Source organism: Canis aureus, chromosome 24 (assembly GCF_053574225.1).
Source record: "Canis aureus isolate CA01 chromosome 24, VMU_Caureus_v.1.0, whole genome shotgun sequence".
In the NCBI taxonomy this organism is placed as follows: domain Eukaryota; kingdom Metazoa; phylum Chordata; class Mammalia; order Carnivora; family Canidae; genus Canis; species Canis aureus.
The window spans coordinates 45,772,119-45,797,283 of record NC_135634.1 but is presented as its reverse complement, the minus strand read 5'-3'; the positions used below and the strand labels follow the sequence as shown (position 1 = coordinate 45,797,283).

Genomic DNA, 25,165 nt, shown 5'->3' with positions numbered 1-25,165 from the left:
CAGCCGGGCAGCCATCTACTTATTCACCCACCTACCTGCCCACCATTCATCATCCATATACCCATCCGTCCATCCATCCATCCATCCCCCATCCACCCATCCATCACCTATCCATCCATCCATCCATCCATCCATCCATCCATCCATCCACCTGTTTGCACATCCATCTGCCCATCCAATCACTCCAACAATATATGTTAAAACAAGCCCTCTCCAGGCTATACTGGCGAGCAAGATGCCCACAGGGTGTGATAGAGAAGGCAAACAGGCAACATCTTCTATCCCTTTAAGTTCTAGCTCTTTCTCTCCTCCCTATAAATGTAAAGGTACTCACCCTAAAATAGCCTACCCCTATCATCTCCTTCAATTACTTTTCTCTTTTTACCCATTTTCTTTCAAGAATGTTCTATTTTCATTGCCTCTACTTTTGGACCACCCATTTCATTTTTTAAACTTGAGATGCAACTTACATACAGTGTAAGTATGTAAACAGCTTGAGGAATTTTTAGATTTGTACACACTCATTTAACCCAGATCAAGATATAGAAAATCTCCCTCATCTCCAAAGGTTCCCTCCTGTTCCTGTGTCCATACTACCGCCTTGTAGAGGTGAACATGATCATGACCAAAGCCTCTACTAATTCATTTTGCCCAACCTTGAGCTTATGAATGGACTCCCTCGGTATATATTGTCTGAGGTCTGGCTTCTTTCACCCATGTTGTTGCCTGCAGAAGTGTCCTTTTACTCTACTGCTGTGGTTGTATTCCACTGCCTGTATAAACCGCATTAATCTATTCTACTGTTGACAGAAGTAGGGCTCTTCCCAGTTTTTGGACGTTGTGCGCAAAGCTGCGATAAACACTCTTGTATCTCCCTTTTGGGTGAACAAATGTGCTCATTTCTCTGGGGCTACCCCACAGTGGAGTTACTGGATCATAGGGTAGGTGAACATTTAGTTGCATAGATGCTGCCAAACTGTTACTCTTACCACTCTAGTTCTCAGCACCAGCTGCCCCCAAGAATTACCATCAGAACTTTACAAAGATACAGAAAGTGGGGCCTACCCCAGGTCTCCTTCATTAGTGCCTCTGGGGATGAGGCCCAGACATCTGTGTTTCTGGAAAGTTTCACCAGACTCATCTGCACATGTTGGTAAAAAGCCATTCTCATCCTCCTGCTGGCTGGATTTCGCCCCCAAGACTACGTGAACTGCTCTTTCAAAGTCCACCAAACCTTCTGGACCCCAAATCCAGCTCCTTGTGCAGGATTCACATGCCAGGTGCATATTCTCCTAGACTCACATTCCACACCGGAGACTACTCATCCTGACAGTCTCTCACCCCCGGCTTCTGTGATGCACAGCACCTGGTTGGTCCACCCACCACCTACGTGAGCACTCATTTCCCGTCTCCTCCATTGTATCTGCTCATCCTCCTCTGGCCTCTGAATGTGGATGGCCCCCAAATCTGCCCGCAGCTCGTTTTGCCTCTTCCCCTGACAACTTCACCTACCTCATGGGTGTGCCTGTGTTCTGTCTGCCTGCACAACTCCCAAACACATGACCCAGCCCTGATGTCTCTCTCTCTCTAGCATCACCTAGGATCTTCAATTGCCTTTTGGATGTTTCCACTATCTTCCATCAATATTATACAGCAAGTCTGAAGACAAGCTCTATTCTCTCCCCCAAGCCACCTCTGCCTTCTGATTTTCGTTTTTATCAATGGCCATCATGTCTACCAACATGTCCTGCTCTTCTTGGCTTCTGCTTTCATCGTTTATTCCCACGTCTGACTCGGGCCCCAGTTTCTCAGCTGGACCCACCACACGGCCTCTGCGGTCCTCTACATCTTCCTCATCCTCTACACAGACCTAGACCGGCCTTCTCTGTGTATCTCTGCCATGCTGCCAGCCCCCAGCAGAACTTCCAGGGGCTTCCCGATGCCCGTCCAACAGGTTAAAACCTTAACCTAGTATCTAGGACCTCTCTCCCCTCAGCTCTCAGCCCCTGCTAATTTCTCCTGACACTCGAGTCAACCTGGACATGCCCTCACTGTCCCCACATGTCCCCAACGGCCTGCCCCGACGGTGCCAGAGGACCAGCGCTACACAGCCACCAGTGGACACCTCCCAGGCAGGTTTCTTGTCTCAGCCTCATTCCTTCACAGCAGACCTGGATCTTCTCTCCTTCTCTGCCTGTTTTCTTCCTATTAACTCCTGCTTTCTTCTAGCATCTACCCAGGTGTGGCCTGGCCTTTCCTTTTGCACTTCTCTGCTTGCCCTGAGCCCTCAGGAAACATTCTGAACGGTTCTCCACTCCAAACCGGAGGCCTCCAGCAGCGCCATGCCACACCTCTAAGCCTCAGGGCCTGGCTTCTCCAGGCTGGGGCCCAGGAGGTGACGATGCCAGAACTTCCTACCTCCTTATCTGTTCCAGCAAGTCTTCCAACTGGAAATGGATCAGCCTCCCTCATCCCTTGTCCCATCCTCTTGCTGACAGCCAAGCTGTCCCTCAGAGTACCACAAATGGGCCCTCTTTGAGAAGCCTCTCCTGATCTTTCCTTGCCTGAAAGGTCATGTCCTTCTCTGACGGCTCTTTGGTATATTTGGCAAATGTGTTTGTCTCATCTTTCCTTCCATAAACTCCTTGGGGGCAAACACTGGGCTCATCTTTGATTTCCTACTACCTAGAAGAATGTTTAGCCCATCACAGGTCATCAGTAAATACCTGTTGAACAAGAATGAATGAAAGCTTTATTATAGCCTTCCCTAAACACTGTTCCTTGGAACACAAGGGACCTCATAAAATAATAATTGGTATTCCATGACCAAATGAATTTGGCACAGAAATTTCCTTATGGAAAACCATAATGTTCAGAAACCTATAAAGGCTCTGATAAATCCTGCAGCCAAAAAAAAAAAAAAAAAAAAGCAGCTTATTTAATGATGACTCACTTGGCAGATTAGGAAATAGATTGCATCGTAGGACATAAAAAAAAAAGAAGAACTTGAGAACTAAATTAAAGAAATATTTTAAATCCTTTCAGACTCTTAGACTCTCTGGACAGGGTAAATCCTGTGTCATGAATCTAGTTTCTTGCAATTAATGTGACAGTGTGGTTGCCCAGCCTCTCCTTAGAAGAGGTTTTTGCTCAGTGACGCAAATCAACACGTGATCTCTAATTTTGCTTCTTTTCTTCCTGTTGCCTAGTGGATGAAGACACTCTTTCACTTCCTGCTTGCCTCTGTGGGGATGGACACAAGAGAGCTGAGAGGTGCAGGGGGGTGGAGACGGGGGCGGGGGCAGGGTGATGGCTACGCAGAGAGCTTACCCCCGTGGCTTTCTGCTTAGTGTAGGCGTACTTGTCCCGAGTCAGTCTTTCAAAACGGTAGGTGGGTGCGAACGTGATTTCTTCCTCCTCTGAAAACCAAACAAAACCGTGGTTTCTGCCTTGATTCCCCACATTACACAGGTCCATTTCCTTCTTCCGCAGGTACAGTCCTTGCCCCCCAATTCCTGAGGATATTCCGGGAAAAGAGAAGACAGCGATGGCTTGAGAGGGCCTAGGAGCCAAGGGCCATGGTTCTTACCGAAGTGCAGAAAGACCTTCTGCTCCTTCCTCTCCATGAGCAGCTGGTCGTGGGACAGGAGGTCTGCATACTGCTGCTGCTTGATTTTCTGGACAATGGTTTCTGCCTCCTGGAGCAGGGACACAGCCAGGCCTCCAGTGAGACATCCCCGCTTTGCCAACATGAGGCCCGTTACCACCCGCCTGCCCACACCACCCAGGACCTGGAACCCCCGAGGCCACACCAGAGCCTGGTCCCACGGCTGCCAGGTTGGAGCTTCTTGGCACTTAACTGTTTTACAAGGATAACTGTGCAAAAGTAGTGAAATGTCAACCTGATAACACAGGTTTTGGCTGTTTCAGATTTGTAGAGGGATGTTTTAACATTTTACTCTCTCACTCTGACTTCTAATATTATTTTTATGGGCAGGTTTGTTTTGGGGCCATGGAAGGAACCGAAATCCCAGCTCCCTGACTCTGTGGGCATCGGCAGGAGCGCCAGCCGCCTGGAATCCAGCGGTCCTCCCTCCTGAGACTGTTACCTCTGCTCTGGCAAATGCCCTTGGCCAACCTCCTGGTGAGGGATCGGCCACAACAGCCCCTCTGATGGTGAAGGGTCAGGATTTGTGGGGTCCCTGCCCAGCCCTCTCCCAGCCGCTGCGGGGAGCCTCTAGGGAGGCAGGTGAGGTGGCACACACGAGCCCTAAGCAATTCCTCAGTCTCCGCAGAGTGGCTGGGGCAGCAAGGGGAGGGGCAGGGTACTTGGGGAAACAGGTGGGAAGGAGAGTGAGAAGGTCTGGGTTCAAGCCCAATGGTCAGTGACCTGCAAGCGACCCCAGGCTACTTCTGGGCCTTTCTGCACCCCAGGGTTCTCAGCCCTTAGTTTCTGCCGTCCTCCACTCTCCCCTCACATGATATAATGTGAAGGTTCTACACCCCTCAGTTAGGGACGTTCAAGCTGTAACCCAGGTCTCTACACAGACCACATGGCTCTGCTCCAGGCCTCCCCACCCCCTTCCCGGAACACTTGGCTCCCCCTGAGTGAGCAAGGCCATGTCTGTGCCACCTGCTCTCAGTGGACCATGCCTGGGCGTCCAACGCAAGCAACATCTTCCTTAGCTGGCCAGTGACCTGCGATCTAGGCAGAAAATCATGCCAGTCTCCTCGGACACTAGCCTTTCCTGGGGACCTGGGCACAGCCAGGACAGTTATGTGGGAACTGAGCGTGAGCAGAGGTGAACTGTGAAGGCAGGGGTTGCACAAGAGAACCACAGCGGGTCCCGGAGCGGGTTGCTGCCTTGGCCCAGCTGGGTCTGAGCCTCCACAGCCCTGTTCCCCGAGCTAACTCAAGGGAGCCCCTGTGCCACGCAGCCCCCCACCCCGGGTGGGCAGCCCCTTACCCAGGTGGGCAGCTCCACGCGGTAGTTCAGGTCCCCAAGCCAGAAGAGGTGGGTGAAGCGGTGAGTGATGTTAAAAGGGCTCAGTTTCTTGTCCCCGAGGGCCAGAAATCGGAGAATGCTCATGTAGTTCTGGTTTCGCCTATATAAAAGAAAAAGTAGGGCAGCCCGGGTGGCTCAGCGGTTTAGTGCTGCCTTCAGCCCAGGGCGTGATCCTGGGGACCTGGGATCGAGTCCCACATCGGGGTCCCTACATGGAGCCTGCTTCTCCCTCTGCCTGTGTCTCTGCCTCTCTCTCTGTGTTGCTCATGAATAAATAAATAAAATCTTTAGAAAAAAAAAAGTATCCATCTTGCATAGGGTCACTGGTTCCCTATGTCACCACCATGGCAGGAAGGCAGAGGGAGCTCAGGGGGGACAGAGACTTGACTCGGGGGCCCCGGCTGCAGCAAACCACCTCCACGCAGGTAGGCACAGCCACAATGCAAAGGGCCTTTCAGGCAGAAATGGGAGCACAGGGCAGGGGCCCCCAAGCCTTCTTCCTTTCTGCAGGGAACCAGAATTGTGATTATTCTAGGTAGAGGACTTCATGACTTGGGCCCAAAGGGCTTTGATCTCTAAGGGTGCCCAGCGCAGGTCCTTTCCCTTGGAAGCAGAGTGGTATTTAGGCGTCTATGAGATTGCCGACGTAAGGAAACGCGTGTCCTGTCCCCCCGCCCCAGGAGATCCACCCACACGACTGGTCACTCTTGCGCCACGGCCATGGGGAAAGCCGAGGGCTGCACAGTAGCTGCGGTGTTCGGTGTTCGGGGACGTGGGGTCGGCCTGGGGAGGTCACCCCATGACAGAGCTCTCGGGAAGCGAGCTCCATTACCTGAGTTTCTTTTCACTTCCCGACGTCAGGTGGCTGTTAACAAATCCCAAGGAGGTTCCATTGAACATAAATGACACCCCGACGGCTCCTTTGTTCCCTAAAGGGAGAGGAGAAGGAAGACATGAGCACAACGGGCACCCTTGGCAGGTGGCGCAATGTGATCCATAAAGCGGAGATGGAGAAAAGCAGAACGGCTTCGTCTGGAGTGGGAGACTCGGCAGTGGCAGGACCGGGGCCGAGGGGGGCACCCCTCCACCACCAGAGGAAAGCTGGGTTTCCAGCCGAATGGCCTGCAGCCTTGGGATCCTCAGAGGGGTGGAGGGAGGAGGCTGCTGGTTGGCCATCCTGCTAGGATGACCCCCCCCCCACCCCTGGGGACTCATCGGTCACCCCGCAGGCCTGGCAGGCAACACCATCAGAAGCAGCCAGAAGTCTGGGGAAGATTTAGACAAAGGAGCCCAGGGCTGGGCGCGCTGCCATCCTCCCCCACCCCAGCTAACCAGGTTCCTGGTGGGACCAAATGCCTCACTGAGACCCCTTTTTTTTCTTCTGTGTTTCAATCTATCCTAGACTCGGGGTTCTCAAAACATGTTCCCCAAACAGCAGCAGCATCTCCTGGGAGTTGTTGGAAGTGCAAATTCTCAGGCCCCACCCTGGAGCTGCGAATCAGGAATTCTAGAGGCGGGGCCGGGAATCTGGGTGAAACAAGCCCTCGGAGTCAGGGGTAGGCAAACGCCGGCCCCATGCCAGGTGAAAATGATTTTTATGTTTTTAAATAGTTGGGGGAAAAAAATCAAAATAAGGTTTTGTGGCACATTAAAGTGATATGAAATTCAAATAGGAGTCCATAAATAAGATTTTATTGGAACACAGCTACGCCCACACGGTTGAGTAGTTGCAAGAGAGGCTGCATGACCTGCAGAGCCGAAATATATCCTGGCTGGCCTTTTAGAGACAAGATTTGCCAACTCCTGCTCTCGGGCATTCTGACACATGCAGAAGTCTGAGAACCCGCTCTGGTCAACACATTAGCTTGAGCCGTACGTATCGGGTGCTTGAAAAGTGGCAGGTCCCACCGAAGGACGGCTGTGAGTGTACAGATGCATCAGCATTGTGAGTCTCAGCAAGAAAAACAGAATGTGAAATATTGAATCATTTTTATATCGAATACCTATTGAAATGGTAATATTTTGAGTGAACGATGTTTGATTAAATCTTATGAAAACCGACTTCTCGGTTTCCTCTTTCCTGAATGTGGCTCCTAGAAAATTCGTAACCACCGACGCAGCTCTCAATCTGTCTGGGCTGGACAGCACTGCATGGAGCCTAAGTGGAAGGACCTCAAGGATCATCCACCTGCCTCCCCAATGGGTGGCCCTGCTCCGCTGCGCCCAGGAGGCCTCTCCTTTCCAGCTTTCTCCCCATCCTGCAGTGTGACCTGAGTTTAAATCCCTGCCTTCCAGTTTCCTGCCACTGCGCTTGGGACAGGTTAAGGAACATCATGGTTGGGGCAGCCCGGGTGGCTCAGCGGCTTAGCGCCGCCTTCAGTCCAGGGTGTGATCCTGGAGACCCGGGATCGAGTCCCGCATCAGGCTCCCTGCATGGAGCCTGCGTCTCCCTCTGCCTGTGTCTCTGCCTCTCTCTCTCTCTGTCTCTGTCTCTCATGAATGAATAAATAAAACCTTAAAAAAAAGAAAAAAGAAAAAAGGAACATCATGGTAGCCTCCAGTCTCATGTCTGTGAATGGGGCCAATAACAGTCCTTGCCTCCACGGGGCGTTTATAGTAAATGGGATAATCCTCATGAAGCATTTAGCTCTCGGCTGTGCACATGTAGGTTCTCAGAAAGGTGTTTGCTCTTCTAGGGATGATGTCCACCAGCATTCACAGAGCCCTGTGCCATGTTAACCACGGCTAGGAGCCATTTGGGAAGAGGAGAGGGCCTGGAAGAGGCCAGCCCCAAGGTGGGGTTGGGAGGCAGAAAGGAACAGGTGCAGAGGGGCCTCTTGGCCATAAAGCTCAGACTCTGCCCAGACCTCCTGTCTCCCTCTCTGGCCTTGCCCCCAACACCCACTAGAGCTGCAGCCCTGAGGGCCTTGGCTTCACTGTTCCTGCCGCCTGGAACACTCTTCCCACACTGACCCTTCCTCACCCCTGGGACCTGGGTCCCAGTGCTCCTTTTCAGAGACCCTGGGGCCCACCCCCATCTCAAGTAGTACCGGGGCCTCACTGCCCTGTGCACCGTGCGCCACTTTGCGAGCGTGCTCACTCCTGGAAACCGTCTCCCCATGCGAGCAGGCTGCTATCTGCAGAGTCACGTGCCCAGCACCTAGCACCGTGCCGGGGGGACACAGCTGGCTCTGTCCCGATGAATGAGAGCCGGCGCAGCAGCGGGGGGCGAGGTCTGGGTACCTCACATGCTACAGGGAAGGGGCTGGTGGGAGAGGGGTGGGCAGCCCAGGCAGGCTGCAGCGAGGACAACCAGAGGTTCCTGGGCAGCAGAAAGGCGGGGGCTTTGACAGGGCAGCTACCGAGACAGGAAGGAAGGGGGCAAGTGGGTGTGGACACGGGCAGTTTGCGGTTTGTCAGCAGAAAAGCTGAGAGAGTTCACATTCGATTGCAGCAACTCTTCTGTTTCCTGTTGTCTCTGGGACTCTGTCCTGTCCCCGACTCCAACCACCAGAAACCACTGGCCTCGCCCCCAACCTCGCCCACGGCCCATGTGCGTGCACCTGCCCACGCACACTCACCCACAGACCCACACGTGCACTTACAGACAGCCTGCACACAGGCTCACATGCTCACTCACGCCCAGACAGGCTCACGCCTAGAGACCTGCAGGGACACTCAGACACAGATGTACTTGGATTTGCACGTGCAGACACACACACACATCCACAGACTCACACTCACAGATGCGCTCCTGCAATCCTCTGCTCTTAATTCATCCTCTGAGGGGCCCTGACTGGTCCCCCCAGCTCACCGCTAATACCAACGTTTCCACATCCAACCAGAGTCCTTCTAGATCTACACCAGGGGTTGACAACACAAAGCCCGCGGGCCAAATCGAGCCCCCACCTGTATGTGGAAGCTAAGCTTTCTGGAACACAGCTACTCCCCTCACGTTCACGCCATCTGCTATTTCTTTTGTGTTGTGGTAGCCAGGATGAGGAGCTGCCCATGGCCCACAGAGCCTGAAAAACTGACTGGCACTTTCCAGAAAGTCTGTTAACTTTTGTCCTTGGTCCTTGATTCTCAAGGTGGGGTCTGCGAGCCAGCAGCATGACACCAGCTGCGAGCTAGCTGGAAACCTGTGGAGTCAGAACCCTCACTTTAGCCAGATCCCAGTAGCACTGGTGTAGACCCGGGCTGGGTCTGGGCTGGGGAAACCAACCAGTCTGGTCACCCAGGCCTGAGGGGACCCCAAGAAGCGAGACACAGTTTTTTGGCTCAGGGATGTCCCAGTCGGCTTGGACAGGATGGACATGTGAGCGCAGCCCCTTCCCTGCTCACCCAGCGTGTTGGCGATGCCGGTCTTCACGTTATCAGTACAGATGTGACTAATGCGGTTCTCATGCTCCGGCTTGGCCAGCACCACAATTCGGATGTTCCAGAGGGTGTGGATGGCAATCTGGTGGGGAGGACAACATGGTGACCCTTGGCCAGGGCATGGTGCTTGACCACAGGGCAAGAGATTCCCACTCAGCCCTGATCCCTGAGGTGGGGGACCCTGTCTATAACCCCTAAACTTCAGGGGAGCACCTAAGGATGCTCTGCAGATGAAACCAAGAATCTTAAAGATGAGAGCCAGGACTGGCAAAATTTCAGTGAGGGAGAAGGGGCAGGGAAGAGGGAGGGCCCCCATGATCTTCAGCAATGCCCCTGGACCCCACCAATTTCAAAATACATGAGCTCCAGTCTGGGCCTGGAAGATAGTGGTGGTGGTGGGCAATGACCACTGAGCACCCGGGCATCTTTTGAAGTTGAGATCTCACGGGCTGAGCCCACCCTGGCCTCTGAGACACTCCTGGCCAGCCTGACAAAGCCCACTGCCCTGGAGGCCCACCCAGAGCCCTGGCCAGCTGCTCACTGTTTTAAAAGTCATGCTGGTGATTTCTTGCAGGGAGTGTTTGAGTATCTCCAGCCACTCCTTCTCTCCCAGGGGGTCCTCCTGGGTGCCGATCACGTAGATGTCATGGGGGATGTAATCAGCAGAATCATCCCGCGTCTTTCCCTGCCCCTTGGAGAGAAACCAGGACGTGATCTTCTTGGGAGGGGGGGCGTTACCTTCAACAGCAAAACCCAACACCAAGTGAGTCAAAGGTTCATCAGGAGAATGCAAAACACAGGTGGGGGAAGTATGCGGGGCAGGAGGTTCACACAGTCACTGAAAACCATTCAGGCCACCCAATGAAATGCCGTAGATGGACAATTAATTATTTCCCCTAGGATGGCAGGTAGGGTCAGAGCACAGTTCAGTTTCTTTGTCAAGAGAACATGAAGTTTTGGAGACCAGAAATATCCAAAGATTCCATATGGTGACTTAAAACTAGTTGCATGAGAGGTCACTCTCCTAGCCTTAGGGGCTGATTTAGTAACTGAGACAGTCTTTGAGCAATTTATGTTCCATTGGCAAGAACATCCAGCAGGATGAGAGGTTTGGGAGCCAATAGGGACTTCCTTGCAAAACAGACAGATCTCAGCTACCAACTGAGAGCCGAAGAGACAGGAAGAGTGTGGAGACCACCTCCTCCATTCTCATTTCAAAAAATGAGTCAAAGTAGCTTAATGAAGACACGATGAAAGATTTATTTTGCCTCGAAACATCCTTTCAAGGTTGAGTAAACTTTCCTCCCAGAGTGATAACCTTCTTGGCTCACAAGTGCCAAGAGGCCAAGAGGCCAAGAACCCAAGTAACTTGACAGTAGCTGTTCTGCTCCTTGCTATTGTTCACAGTGGGAGCGTAAGCCCTGGGGGCCAGTGGTCTCTGCTTGGGGAGACCCTCCCACCCACCCAGCCACCTCCTTCCACACTGTCTTCTCCATGAAGACATCCCCCTCCAGGATGGACTCAGTCATTTCCAGCCAAATCTGAGACTGCCATGCTCACACAGGGAAAAACGGAAAGGGACAGTGTACCCACGTGCATGAACCTCTGAGAGTGAGACTTGATGAAATCAGGTGTCCACTAGAGAGGACAGAAGAGGACACAGGACCCCAGGCATGGGCCAGAGCTCAGAGCTGCAGTGGCCCTTGGAATATCTGGGCATGAATGCCTGGGGAGGGCTGGTGGAGTGTGGATCAGGCTCAGGTGCTCTCCTAACCTCTCTCCCAGAAGCTTGGCCCGCCCTCCACTCAGCCAACAGGCCAGAAGTAGCAAATTATGTTCTCATTTCCAGGTCATTCCCTGCCCCTCCTTGAATGGATCCTGCTCACCCGCTTCTTCCCTGCCGGGTGACTATCTGCTTGTCAGGAGGTGGGTGAGCCTGCCTCTGCTCTGGATAATGTGAGCAAGAGGGACACCCAGTTAAATTCAAGTTTCAGATAAATGACAGAGAACTGTTAGAAAAAGTATATCCGTTTAACTAAAATTCAAATTAACTAGACATCCTGTATCTACTTAGTTTTTTTCTAGCTGAATACTTCCACTCAATCATTATTTAGTTTAACTTATATTCTACATTTATCTAGTATCTACCTGTATATTAGTATGTAAGTATATAGGACATGGTATTTGATGTATATTTAGTGCTTATTTCTAGCTGAATAGTTACACTATTTGGTACGACTTATATTTAGTACAATGCATATTAGCATATGACAGATATTAGTATGTAAATATATGTACTATATATTTAGCATAATCATTTCTAGCTAGATATCAATACTAAAAAACTTTGCTGTTTACATGAAATTCAAATGTTATTGGGCATCATTTCTTTCTCTCTCTCAATAAATTGAGCAACCCCGCTTGGCAGGGTGGGGTGGGGGGGGTTTCTTCCAGGCCTGAGGCCCCCTGGAGAGCTGCCTAAGGCTGGCAGGTGCCCATGAGCCCCTTCACCTACATATTCACACTGTACCTAAAACACTCCAGTTTAGACATGTAAAGTAACCCAGCCCAGCTGCTACTGGGATAGGAGAATCCCAGAGCTCATTTCTTGTATCCACTGTCTCAGGAAAAGTGTGGAATTCCTTAGGAAGGAGGCTGTGCAGATAGGCTGGGGAGGGGACTGGGAGGAAGACAGGTGCCCTCCTACCCATGTGTCGATGTCTGAGGCAGCAAAGCTGAACCCAAGCGGAGGTGGTGGGAGGGAGTGGGGACGGGGGAGTGGTGGGGGGATGGGGGCACGTGGACCTACCCATATTCCAGGTGCCGATGAAGATGGTGATCATGTCTGGCTCCGGCTGCTCCGAGTGCTTATTCTTCATCTGCTGGAGAAGCTGGCAAAAGCCTTCTCTCTTCTAGGGATTGAAGGGCAGACAGACTCAGAATGGCCTCTGTCTCCCTGCACATTACACTTTCAAAGGGCTCGGTCAGCTTCAGGAAAACTGAGAGGAGCGCAAATCAGTACGAACTGGCAGGAGAGCAATCTGGAAATACGGGTCCGAAGTCTTAAGGAAGTGGCTTCGCTTTGCCCCTGCCATGCCTCTTGCAAGGACCGGACTCTTAAGAATCCCCACGAACCGTATAAAGACCCAATCATACCACGGGGACTGTAGCCTGCATTTCGATACAGAAAAAACTAGAAACAACCTTAAAGTCCAACCTTAGGGAGCAAATTAATCCTTGTATTATGGGTCATCCACAGGCTAGAATATCATAGGGTTTATAAGGCTAGATGCCCAAACTATGGGGTGGGGTACAAAAAGCCAATTGACAAAACAGTATCCGTAACATCATTGCATTTTCATTAAAAACACAACCAGGGGGCACCTGGGTGGCTCGGTTGGTTAAGCATCTGACTTCAGCTCAGGTCATGATCTCGGGGTCCTGGGATCAAGTCCCGTGTTGGGGCTCCCTGCTCAGCGGGGAGTCTGCTTCTCCCTCTCCCTCTGTCCCTCCCGCCCGGCTCGTGCTCTCTCTGTCTCACTCTCAAATAAATAAAATCTTTAAACAAAACAAAACAATGCAAAAAAGACATCCTGAAAGAGAGTCCAAAGTTTCCTGGTGGCATATGGGTGTTTCCATTTTAGACTTTTTGCATATTTGTAGCTGTTACGTTTTCACCAATGAGAACAGACTGCTTATTTAGTGAAAGAAAATTTAGATCCAAGAAACTAAAGGGAAGAGAATACATGAAGGCTGTCAGAGTCTCCCCAGTAGTCTCCACGGGGGACCCGGGGACCCGGGCATACAGTGGGGCACGAGGCCGAGCAGACCGGCGGAGCGCACAGCCGAGGGCAGGCTGACGGCGCAAGCATGTGCGCACATTTTCGGTTGTACCATATGAAATTACCAAAGTTTCGCACCTACAAGAGATGGCAATTTCATACGATTCAACCTAAAAAAGCATACATCTCAGTTAATCCCCTCTGAAGAAACTTGCTCTCAGGGGTTAAAATGACTGTCCTTATAGAGACCTGCCTTTGGTCAGGGATGGCTCAGATTTGGGTGCCTCAGTTTACCGCTGCGTCTCAACCCTTCTGAGCTTGCAGCAATGGGCAGAATTGGTGCCCGTGTTCCCAGAATGATGTCCAGCCAGACGTTCCTTGTCTCTACCTCCCCCTCCTGTCTGGCCCCCGCATCTTTGTTTCTCCCGGCCCCTTCTCTGTCATCCCTCTGAGTTCTTCCCACCCTCTCAGCTGGTTCCAGCACCCCTTGGTCTGCTGCTGGCCTCCCACCAGCCACCCCTCCCTGCCACCACCAAGCCATCCAAAGGGTGGGTCAAAGAAGGAAGGTTCTGGCACTCAGTAGGGGTTGTCCTTGTAAGCCTGAGCTGGGAGCCCCTGTCCCTCAGCCTTGGCAGGGTGCTAGCACCTGGTCACCCAATAACTGGCGTGATAGAGCCTTTTGTGCCCTGCTTATGTGAGCCATGTACTAAAGGATAAACAGTAAGGCCAAGATGGAGGGCTTCAGGCCCTGGTTGGCACATCAGAGGGGAGTGATCAGGTCACAGAGAACACTGCCTCTGGCTATAAGGAGACCCACTGCCTTGCCCAAAGACCTCGAGTATTTCCATCAGCCCACACCACCTCCTGGTCCAGGAGCCAGTCCTGGTGGGGCATCTCACTTCTGCAGAGCGGGCCAAAATGTAGACACAGAGCACTGGTTGGTACTCAGATTCAAATCTGAAGTGCCCCAGAGGTCTTCTGAGTCCAGCCCAGACAAGCTGAAAAGTCTCCCAGTGGGGACCAGGGCTGGATAAGACACAAGTGATAAATAATGCACCCTCTCGGGGACAGGCAATGTGGCAGAGGGAAGGATGGACCTGTAGCTGTTCAAACCCCCACTGACCTGGAACCCATGTCCCCTAACTTCCCTGGGGCTGGTTTTCCCAGGTGAGAAATGCATCGTGAGAACCGAGTGAGCAAATTTCCAGGCACAAGCAAGCTTCAAAACACATATGTTCCTCTCACTCCCCTCCTGACTCATCTAGGTAGTTTGTCCTCACTTACTTTGGAGTCAGCAAAAACATATTCCTTCCGCAGGGTCTTCTCCTTTTCGGTTTCCACCAAAATCACCAACTTGTTCAGAAACTTTTGAGACTTGATGAGCTGTAAGACTTAAAAGAAATGCAAGTTCATTTATTCATTCATTCATCCACCTATCACCCAATATGTGGAATCTATGCTACATTCTGACACCTGGTCATTAACAATCCTAACTTCCCATCCCCAGGTGAGCACCCAATTTGTGCCTCGTCTCCTAGATCCCTTTGTTCCGGCTGTACTTCCAGAGAGGGGTTCATGCTCGGGAAGGGTGGTGTCTGGAACAAGAGGTGACCTGGCCAGAGACAGTGTGAACTGTCACCTTTTCATCTTCCTCCCTCTCCCTACCTCCATTTCTTTCTCTTCCTTCTTTTGCTTTGCTTTTAATTTTATCTAAATCAAAAATTTTGATTTTTTTTTAAAAAAAGTTTTATTTATTTGAGAGTATGCGCACACATGCACAAGTTGGAGGGGGAGAGGTAGAGGGTCAGGGAGGAGCCGATTCCCCCGCTGAGCAGGGAGCCTGACATGGGGCTGGATCCCAGGACCCTGGGATCATGAACTGAACAGAAGGCAGAAGCTTAACCAACTGAGCTACCCAGGCGCCCCAAAAGTTTTTACTTCTATCAACAAAGATGCAAACTGTTCTACAAGACTTTTAACAAACAACAGTATCTCCCCAAACCCACCTCTCTCCAACGTCCCTTCTACCTACAGGCAACTACATTCAACTCCTTTAATGGATTCTTTGGGAATTTTACTGTGTCTCCAAAAAGCATGCTTCATTACGTCTTCCCGGTGTTCCAGTGTTAGGTATTTCCTATTACATTTTGGTTTCCTATTACGTAAGGTGAAGGTTTAGACTTCTTTCACACATGTACAACTTCTTCCCCCCTCTCATCACTCCTTTCCCCTTACCAATGTATTTCAGTCCCATCATCTTCCAGTAATATCATTTTTGTCAAGTGAGTATTCATTGTGTTATTATGACCATAGAAATGCTACTGACAGAAAAGCCTCAATTGTGTCCCTTTTCCTATACAACTTTTTGATTTTTCCTGGAATTAATAATTGCCATGTTTTTTCATCAGCCCAACTCTTAGTTTATAATGTTCTTTCCCCTGTAATGGAGCACATTCATCATTTTTACCATCCTCTGGGCCCTCTCTTCTCTGGACTGGTGACCTCTAGGTCTCCTGTACAGCCATCACCCTAAGGCCTTCCCTCTCCGTCATTTAGGAATCATCGATCAGACTGGAGCCAATTTCTGTTATCACCTCTTCTTTCTTCTTTTATGCCCAAATTTTGGTAGTGCAATATCTCTAGGAGTTTTCCAAGAAAAAGGAAGGGATAACAAACTTTGGGAGGCCTTGCATATCTGAAAATCCTACCCTCATATTTCACTGACAGTTTGGAATAATGCTCTCTCCCTTAGGAAAACTTGCCCCATCATCTCTAGTCTTTGGCAGTGCTGCTGAGAAACTCAATGTCATTTTGATTCACCTGCCTGCAGAAGAGTTAACCTGGGAAGTCTGACTGCCATCCCTGGAAAGGATGCTTGCTAGGTGGCCGTTGGTTGGCATCTGGGAACTTGGCTGTGGGGAGGGTCCCTACCATCTCCTGAACTGGTAAGGGGAACTCATTACCCCTAAACTGTTCAAATAGTATGGTTTATGCTGATCACCTGCTTTCCTCCTGGAAGTCTAAAATTTGGGTATGCGCCAGGCAGAGAGTGCCCGTGTGCCAGGCCCCAGTAAAACCCCTGGGTGCTGCTCTCTAATGAGCTTCCCTGGTGAACACTTCACATGTGCTGTCACAACTCATTGGAGCAGCAATTAAGCATGCCCCCTGTGACTGCATTGGAAGAGGACTTCTGGAAGCCTGTGCTTCATTTCCCCCATGGAATTCTTCCCATGTGACTTTTCCTTTTTTGGATTTTGCTTTGTATTCTTTCACTGTAATACATCAAAGCTGTAGGACTTTATGCCGAGTCCTGGTGAATCGCTGATAGTCTTGGGGAGCCCTGACTCCGTCTGTAATCTATCTTTTGAAGATTTTAGGATCTTTTCTTTGACACCAGTGTTTTAAGACTTTCCAGTGTTTGAGTGCCTCAGGGTGCAACAATTTTCTTGTCCTGCTGGGCACTGTGTGGGCCATTTGCGATTTGGAAAACTGGTATGGTTTTGTTCTGACAGTTTCTCTCATTGTTTCCATTTTCTCTTACTGCCTTATTTTGGTATTGGGTGTCTTAGACTGGTCTTCGAATTTTAAATAATCTCTTCTATTTTCCCTCACTTTATCCTTTTGTTCAACCTTCTGGGAGCACCTTCCTCAACTTTATCTTATCACCCTTCCATTCTGTTTTGACTTCTAAAAATTTCTGCTGTAATGTTTTAATTTCCCCTTCCCTATCTTCCCCTTCCTTCCTCCTCATTTTGTTCTCTGAATGCTCCCTTTAAAATAGCATCCTGTTCTTGTTTCATGGTCCAATTTCTTTTCACCTTGATAAATTGCTCCCTCCCTCCAAATGTTTGGTCTTTTTGCTTATTTTTGCCTTGCCTCCCAGGTTTCCTTTTAATTTCTGGTGATCTTTGGCTGTGTTCCAACAGTGACCGTGTGTGTGTGTGTGTGTGTGTGTGTGTGTGTGTGTGTGTATGTGTGTGTGTGGTGGGGGTCTGTCAAGCAAGGCTTCTGCACTGAGTGGTCTCATGGGGGAAAACCAAGGGCTGGTTTTTGCCCCTGGGCTGGTCACATGCTCCAGAGACTCTTCCAAACTCCTGCCTGCAGGGTGTGGGCCTTACGGGCAGTGATGAAGGGGAACATTCAGAAGTAACCATTAGTCCTGTTCCCAGTGGGTTCCTCAGTCCTTACCAGGCCTGGTGTCCCTCTAGCCCTTTACCTTCTCCAGAGAACATCCAGTCTTGTGTCTAATAAGTGAGGGGAAGCAGAGGGGAGGGTGTGAGGAGCAAGAGATGGTGGGTCTCTTTTAAGAGATTTTCATCCAATCCTGATGTTTATAACCTCACCTTCATCACTTCTAGGGGCCCCTGACAGTATCAATTCCTGTACCCTTTGTGGGTTCTGTGGTAGGAGTTAGGTGTCTCAGTTTTTCCTACTGCATGCTGAAAATTGAGTCTTTCTGGTTCAAGCTGGTTATCATTATCCATCTGCTTTTCAGCACTTAGAATTTTGTTATCATCTCAGTCTCTTTGTCCCTGTGACTTTTGCTTTTAGGAAGGGAACTGGCAAATGCGTATGTTTGACCTCCATCTTGACCGGAAATCTTACCCAAGGGAAATTGTGGATGTCCTGTGTGCTCAGAAATCCCATCACCCTTGCCAGCAGCCGTAGAGATCCCATGTGTAATTCCTCCTGCTGCCAGCTGGGACACCCTGACACTTTTCCTAATCTGCTACTGAGTCCATGTCTCCTTCCTTCTGAACTTCTGGTTTTTCCTTGACACCCATTTGCAGGACTGTGTGGCTGCTTCCAGGATGTGATATCTTGCTTGATCAGGATTAGTATTTTACCCGAGCTGGTAAGTGGCCCACTTGTCCCCACACCTAGTTAAATAAACTAGAAGCTCTTAGTGGTTCTTTTCCTTGATACTCTACATCTCATTCATGAACAGGTATGAGCAGTTCTACCTTCAAAACATCCCCAGTGTCTCTCTTTCCCCATCTCAAGCCATCACCATCTCTTGCCTGGTGACTGTCAAGGCTCCTAATTGGTCTGTCTCCTGCCATCATTTATTCTCAGCATGATAGCCAGAGTTCATTACCACTCCCTTGCTTAAAATCTCCTAGTGGCTCAATGCCCTTAAAACATACACCATCTGGCTCACCAAGCCCAGGACAGGTGCCCAATCTCTGCACCACCGGTGCTCCAGCCATTCCATGCTTCTCACACGACAAGTCTGCTCCCATCTTGGAACCTCTGCCCAAGGGTTTTTCTTTCTGTGGTTTTTGCATGGCCAGCATCTTCCGGACACTCAAGTGCCAGCTCAAATGGCACTCTTCCATTATTGTCATAGCATCTGATTTGCATTCCCAGCCTAGAGTTTATCACTCCCTGACATTTTCCTGGTTTACATATTTGTATACTTGGTTATTTTCTCCTGGACTCTTACTTGCATGGAATCTCCCTTAGAACTAAGACTTCTGGCTTGTTCACTCTTTGCATCCCCAGAGCCTGGTTCATCATAACTGCTCACTGAGTGAATACGTTACGATTTCCTCATACAGCAACTGGCTTTTCCTATGCGTAGAAGACCTCAATGCCAAAGCTACTCATGAACACGGGGACCGGAGCAGGGCAAGGGAATGCCCACACCCGCAATCAAAGATTTCCTCCAAGGCACCTGGTTGGCTCAGTGATTGAGCGTCTGCCTTTGGCATGATCCTGGAGTTCTGGGATCAAGTCCCACAGCAGGCACCCCACGGGGAGCCTGTTTTCCTCTCTGCCTCTCTTTCTCTCTCGTGAATAAATAAATGAAACCTTAAAAAGAAAGAAAAAAAAGATTTCCCCTAAATGATCAGCACTTTACAATAACCATGATTGGAAACCTATTGTGCCAGGAGTACCTAAAGACCTGCCTTGTGTCACCAGTGCTCACGATGACCCTATAGGAATCTGTTTTAGGGATGTGGACATGGACGCTTTGAGTAGGCCAAGTTACTGACCTAAGGTCACACCATTATGAAGCTGTGAAGCGAGGATGTGAAGCCAGTAGGAGTCCAGTTTACCCAGAGCCCCTCATCTCTCAAGCACACTGCTTCCAGTGCCAATTATAAAGAGGTCACCTAGACATGTTGCCACATGAACTGTGATACTGCACTGGCCTCGAATTCATTTGTTCATTCATTCATTCATGGATTCACTCAGTATGTACTGAGATCACTTACTCTGCCCAAGTGCTGTTCTCGACTCTGGGGATTTGGCTGTGAACAAAAAAAACTTATTTCCTGGCCTCTGTGGAGGCCACATTTTTTTGGGTGGGGGTGGAGGGGAGTTGGGGATTTATGAGCAACACTGCAAGCACCTTAGTCAATCCGCAATCCCTGAGTATGCACCTGCTGAATACCAGGTCCTGAGCTGGGCCTACAGATTTCAGAGGTGGAAGATCCAGACCTGGCCCACGTGGGGGAGGGAACTTGTTAACAAGTAATCATGTCCTGACGTGACAGATACTACGACAGAGGGTGAGCTGGGCTCCATGGCCTGGAGGGAGGACAGGAAGCAGGTGGGTATGGCCCACAGAGTCTGGGCTGGCAGGCTCCGGGCGTCCTCACTTCTCTTTTTAAAGGCTTGTGAATCCCCACTGTAATGGTGTATCTTGACTCGAGCTGGGTTTTCTCAGGGCTGCTCTTCTACACGTCCCTGATCTGATGGCAACATTTACACCGTCCAGAATGCCACAAAGGAGTATATTCACCCCTTTAGGTGACCAACCCATCAGTGATCTCCATTTCACAGTCCATTTCCAGCTTTTACTTGGGCATTCAGGGCCCTGTCCACATCCGGGGCCCCATGCCCTGCTGCTCCTCCCTTTAGGGCCACAAGTAACATGGGATTTCCCTAACACATGCCATTCTCAGTTCTAGTGCCCTCCCCTACCTTATGCTTGGCGAACTCCTAGTCATCCTTCAAAGCCCTAGACAGAGCCATTTGTGGTGTGACCCCTCCCTGCACACCCCACAACAAAGCTAATCAACCCTCCTGGGCTAACCTTGCATCTGACACACATTCTAACACTTGCTCACAGGTCGACTTTCCCTTCTACGCAGCTACATCTTCGAAGGAGGGCTACAACCTGGGGTTGATGCATGGAAAACATTCCAAAGAAAAATGTCCATTGAATTAATAAACTGACAAGTGTTCACAGTGTTTCCCAGAACCCTGGGAGGTATTTCTTGCAGTCCAGGAGCCTGGAGTTTTTTAGAGCAGTCAGGCACTCTGACACTCTCTCCCCTCGTCTTATAAGCTTTGGTTTCCTCTTCAGCTGGGTCCACGCCTTTCAGCTGTAAATCGTTCTGACAGGTGAGAGGAAAGCATGGCTCTAAGTGGATCACTTTTGACACAGCCCAATCCTGCTCAAGCCCTCATACAGCCTACGTTTCCGGCCCAACTTGGCAGGAGACAGAGCAGCCTGCCTCAACACTGTGACCTCAACTCTGCATGAATGGGACAGCCTGTCACACTTCAGCATCTAGGGCCTTCATTTCCTGGTCTTTCCTCACTGCTCTATTTTGCCTTCCTCATCTTCTGCCTCACTTTGGAAGGATAATCACAATGGTGAGGGTGTTTTGTTGAGCACTTACTACCTACTGTGGTGGATTTAAGACCCGTGGCAGCCCTACGGGATGTACACCCTTTTAGAGAAGTACAGAGGATTGGAGAGAGGACTCTAGCCCAGGGTCACAAGTGACCAAGCTGGGATTCAAGGTTGGGCTCTGACCGCCTTTCCCTGTGCTAACTATGCCCTTTCCCTCACTGCGCCCCACCTCCTGCATGGGGCTGGTCCCCAGACTCCCTCCCCCCCTGCCTTGAGACCATCCCTTGGACCTTGGTGCCACAGCACAGATGGGATTTGGGAGCAGGAGCTTGCAGGACGGGGCAGGCCCACGTGGAGTAGCTCTCTTCCCTGGCCTCTGCCTGGGCACTCGGCCAGGGCCCGGTGCTGCTGCTCGGCACAGATGGGCTGCTCTTGTATATACTAGCTCCTCCTCTTTCATGACAAGCCTAGGAATCCATGATGATGATGATGATGATGATGATGCCCATTTCAGAGATGAGGAAAATGAGGCACAGAGAGCTTAAGTAAGCAGGCCCACAGGATACTGCCAGCGAGTGGCACAGCCTCCATCTGAACTGGGGCAGGCTAGCCCCATGGTCTGGCTGCACGCTCATCCCCACCCCACCGTGCCCAGCACAGTGTCTGGCACCAAGCCGGCTCTGAATATATATAATCTCCCCTCCCGCCCCTCTGGAGGTCCAACCGTAGGGATTCCATGGGTAGTAGATGTTATTTGTAGGTCTTGGCTGTCAAGCCAAATATCTGCCATCAGAAAAGACAGCTCAGGGGAGTGTTCTTGATGGGGTTAAGGCTGCAGCTCGTGCCTCGGGCCCACGGGAGACATGCCGTGAGGCGCTGCCATCTGCCATCCCTGCTAGTGCCTACTCTGAGGCCCAGAGCGGTTAAGCAACGTGTCCAGGGTCACACAGCCACTAAGTGGCAGAGCTAGGATATGAATTTAGACAGTTCAGTTCCTGAACCCACATACTTGAGCACCATGCTAAACTGGCTCAGTCCCCGCTACGCTCAAGACGCTCCCTGACTGGGCCGGCAGGCCTTAGGTGCGCAGGGCTCTGCACGGGGACGTGAGGTGACCATTTGGTCAATCTGGCTCCTAGTGGGGAAGGACACATTCACAGAGAACTGCCCCCCCGGGGTCGAGCATTTACCTCACCTCCCCAGGGTTTGCTGGAAGGAGGCGGACCGTACAGGGAAGGCCTGGTAAAGGAGGGACCTGTGAGGTGAGCCTTGGAGCCGGCAGGGGGTCCCACGGGCAGGGGGAGGGGGCCACGCGGATCCTGGCACAGGGGCAGACGTGCCTGGCAGGACTCCTTTTCCGGCCGCCTGCTACAGACCGGTCACGTCATGCAAAACCGGGCACCTGCAGAATGAGAGCGTCGTGGGTGGGAGGGGGGCTTACTTTTATTGTGAGTGTAGAACTTGTCCTCAGAACCATCCTTGGACTTCTTAATTATCAGTTTCCCAGACTCAACATCGACTTTGAGCTGCAATTTCTGAGGAATCCCCAGAGACTCTGACTTTACCTGTGAGGAGGGGAGGGGGGAGGGGAGACGTGATCATCCTCTCTCTGCAGAGGCTTTGGCTGCCAGCCCTGGCCATCCGGCCCTGGTGTCCCATGTGGTGCCATCGGGCTTCTAACTCTGTGCTTCCCTCGCCCCAGAGCCCCAAGTCCACGCTTCCTCGGGCAGCCCCTGAGAACTGCTAAAACGTGAGAAAGAACCCGGCTGTGTGTCCTGTGCACGTCAGCGGTTCTGCCAACAGGTTTGGTGGAGGCAGCAGGTGAACCACCAGAGAAGGATTCATTCACGGCTTCACGGGGAGACACTCCTCAATCTGCTGTGCCACCACTCCCAGAAAGGATGCTGAAAACAGACTGAGACTCCTGGGCCTGGTCACAACCAGCAACTGAACATTTACTGATGATACTTAGGAAGGAGACAATTGCCTAGGCATGCTCAGAGGCTGGAGATCTACACACAGCGCTATCATCAGGGCCCGAGCAGCCTTTACGTGGGAGGTGGGGGCGTCTTGTCCTGTGTTTCTGAATGTGGGACCAGGGGCTGGGCTGGGCTGGCTGCAGCAGGATTTCTGTGGATCATGTAGAAAAAGAGATTTCTGGGCCTGAGCATGGAGGTTCTATCTATCTCTGTCACTCTCCGGGAAGTCATGGGAATTATATTTTTTTCCTACTCCTCCCTCGAGGCACTACTTTGCAGCTAGTTTGGGGGCAAGGGGTGGTAGTGGTGTCCCTGTATGATTGTCACTCACTGCACTCATTTGGAGAAGGACACAGTTTATGGCATCTTGGCCTGGGGCACTCTTTCCTGGGGAGTCTCTCCAGAAGGAGGCTCCACAGACCTGTCTGGTGCCCATTCTGACCTCCTTTATCATCTCCATGGGTGGCTCTGCCAACCACCACTCTCGCGTAGGGATCCTTGCCCTTGTTCGGCTGAGCCAAACACTGCCCCCCACAGAGACCATTAGGGCCTCCAGCCTCCATCAGTGGCATCTGAGGGCACAGCCACTTACCTCAAAGGTGACCGGAGGGATGAGGGAACGCCGGTGGGGTGACTCGGGGCCTTCGTGCAGCAAGGCCTTGACCTGTGGGCGTATGAGCACAGGGGCCTTTAGGCTGGGAGGTGCAGGGAGGACAGCCTCCTTCGGGGACGGGGTCAAAGGGAGCACAAAGCCTGCATACCCCAGCATTCCCTAAGCAAAGAGAGGACCAAAGAGGAGCCCGGGGAAGCTGCAGGATCCCCCAATACCTTATCTTCAATGGAGGACAGCAGACTTGTCAGTTGGCTGAGCTTGGCCACCATGTTGATTGGATTGGCCTCACCAGGCACCTGACAAAGAGCAAGGAAGGACAGTAGTCAGAGTGTCAGAGGAATTCCACTGGACCCTTTCTTCCTCATTTCACCCCCCGATGGCCCCTCGAAGTACTATGATTATTCATTCCCCTTTGCAGGCCAGAAAATCAGAGCTATCTGTAGTCACCCCAAAATTATCACGACCAAAATACAAACCTTCATTTCCTCTCCCCTCTTAAACTGTTTCTCCAACTGCTTCCTACCTTATCCACCCAGTCGCTTAAACAGAATTCTAGGATCAGCCTTGATTATTACCTTTGCTTCCCCCTACGTCTACGCCAGTGGTGCTCTTCTACTTCCAAAATACAGCCATCTCACTACGGAGATCCCATTGCTAGGAGAAAACTATCCTATTCTTTACCCAGCCCTCTGAGACTCTGTATGCTGACCCCTCACCCCCAGCCAACCCATGCTCACCTCCGACCTGCCCGTGGCCTTGAGCTACTTTCCCTGAGGAATTCCCAGAGACATGGAGGTCACCAGGGGAGGCCACCTGCTTGCTACTCGGGTCTCAGATCCACAAAGAGGTGTTCCCGGGCCATGCCAGCTAAAGCACCAGGACATCTCTATCAAATCACCCTGCTTTGCTGCTTGTCAATCACCTTGGTCACTTATTCGTTCATTGTGTCTTCCCTGCTAGAACGCGAGCTCTGTGAGAACTGGGACTGTGAGTACGGTTGGGCGCCGTGACCTTGGAGCTTGGACTAGTGTCTGGCCACAGACGACGCTCAGTAAAGTTGTTCAACGCCCACGGGAGGCCCAGGGAGCTCAAGTTACTTGATTGAAGTCACACAGCCAGTGGATGGCAGGGCAGGACTCGCATCCACGACCGTCCTGAGACCCAGGCCACTGTCTCAAGTGTTTATTCCCAGAACCAGTATTTACAAGGCACCTGCTCTGTGCTAGACGTGCGGTCACACACGTGGAATTAATGGTACCATGCCTGCCTTCCAGAAGTTGGATGATAAAATCAGACGCGTGTATGGAATGGAATGAGGGTTATCGCCAACCAGGTGAAGTCCCTTTACCCCACCCCTTGCTTAGTAAGTCAGCCAGGCTACACTCGCTTTTGACCTCAAATTTCTGCCCCCTTGCCAGCCAGCAGCATCGCCACGGCGACACCCCCCACCCATCACCCCATCACCCCATCACCCCCCACAACCATCTTAGCTTTGTCAATACTTTCTCTGGTTTATTTTTGCCCTGTTCCTTAACAAAGCTCCCAATCAGCCCATGCTTATCATCGAGGAGGGGAAAGCCTGGAGATGAGGAGATGGAGGGAAGACTCTGGGGGCGGGGGTGGGGGGTGGAGGGGGTGGAGCAGACCAGCAGGTCAGTGGTGGAGTAATTTGTTTTGGGTTGTTTATCTCATAAAGAATTGAAAAGATAACAGATTCAACCTTCTTCCTTTTCTCTCTCAGGGACTTGGACCGAAGACCTGCTTGCTACCTGGGGCAGTCACCTAGCAGTTTTAGGTTGGTGTCTCCCCCTTTT

At 51.2% G+C, this 25,165-nt stretch overlaps 1 protein-coding gene and 1 long non-coding RNA gene across 3 annotated transcripts in view; one reads left to right on the top strand and one right to left on the bottom strand.

Annotated features, from left to right (window-relative positions):
* Window positions 1-25,165, bottom strand: part of INPP5D (inositol polyphosphate-5-phosphatase D) — a 119,261-nt gene that overhangs the window by 26,021 nt on the left and 68,075 nt on the right. Inside the window, exons 7-17 of the mRNA XM_077869274.1 lie at window positions 23,567-23,647; window positions 23,331-23,402; window positions 22,201-22,324; window positions 14,453-14,559; window positions 12,196-12,298; window positions 9,928-10,124; window positions 9,351-9,468; window positions 5,839-5,935; window positions 4,968-5,106; window positions 3,590-3,698; window positions 3,331-3,419 (exon numbers count right to left, since the gene is read on the bottom strand). Of these exons, the coding sequence (XP_077725400.1) occupies window positions 3,331-3,419; window positions 3,590-3,698; window positions 4,968-5,106; window positions 5,839-5,935; window positions 9,351-9,468; window positions 9,928-10,124; window positions 12,196-12,298; window positions 14,453-14,559; window positions 22,201-22,324; window positions 23,331-23,402; window positions 23,567-23,647 (1,236 nt within the window). The remainder of the gene's footprint in view (window positions 1-3,330; window positions 3,420-3,589; window positions 3,699-4,967; window positions 5,107-5,838; window positions 5,936-9,350; window positions 9,469-9,927; window positions 10,125-12,195; window positions 12,299-14,452; window positions 14,560-22,200; window positions 22,325-23,330; window positions 23,403-23,566; window positions 23,648-25,165) is intronic.
* On the top strand, window positions 3,186-7,540 carry LOC144296237 (uncharacterized). Of its 2 annotated transcripts, XR_013363403.1 has the most exons (4): window positions 3,186-3,273; window positions 3,493-3,837; window positions 3,998-6,588; window positions 7,104-7,540. It is a non-coding gene; the product is annotated as an uncharacterized LOC144296237 (long non-coding RNA). The 2 variants fall into 2 exon arrangements; XR_013363402.1 differs by having other exon boundaries at window positions 3,998-7,540.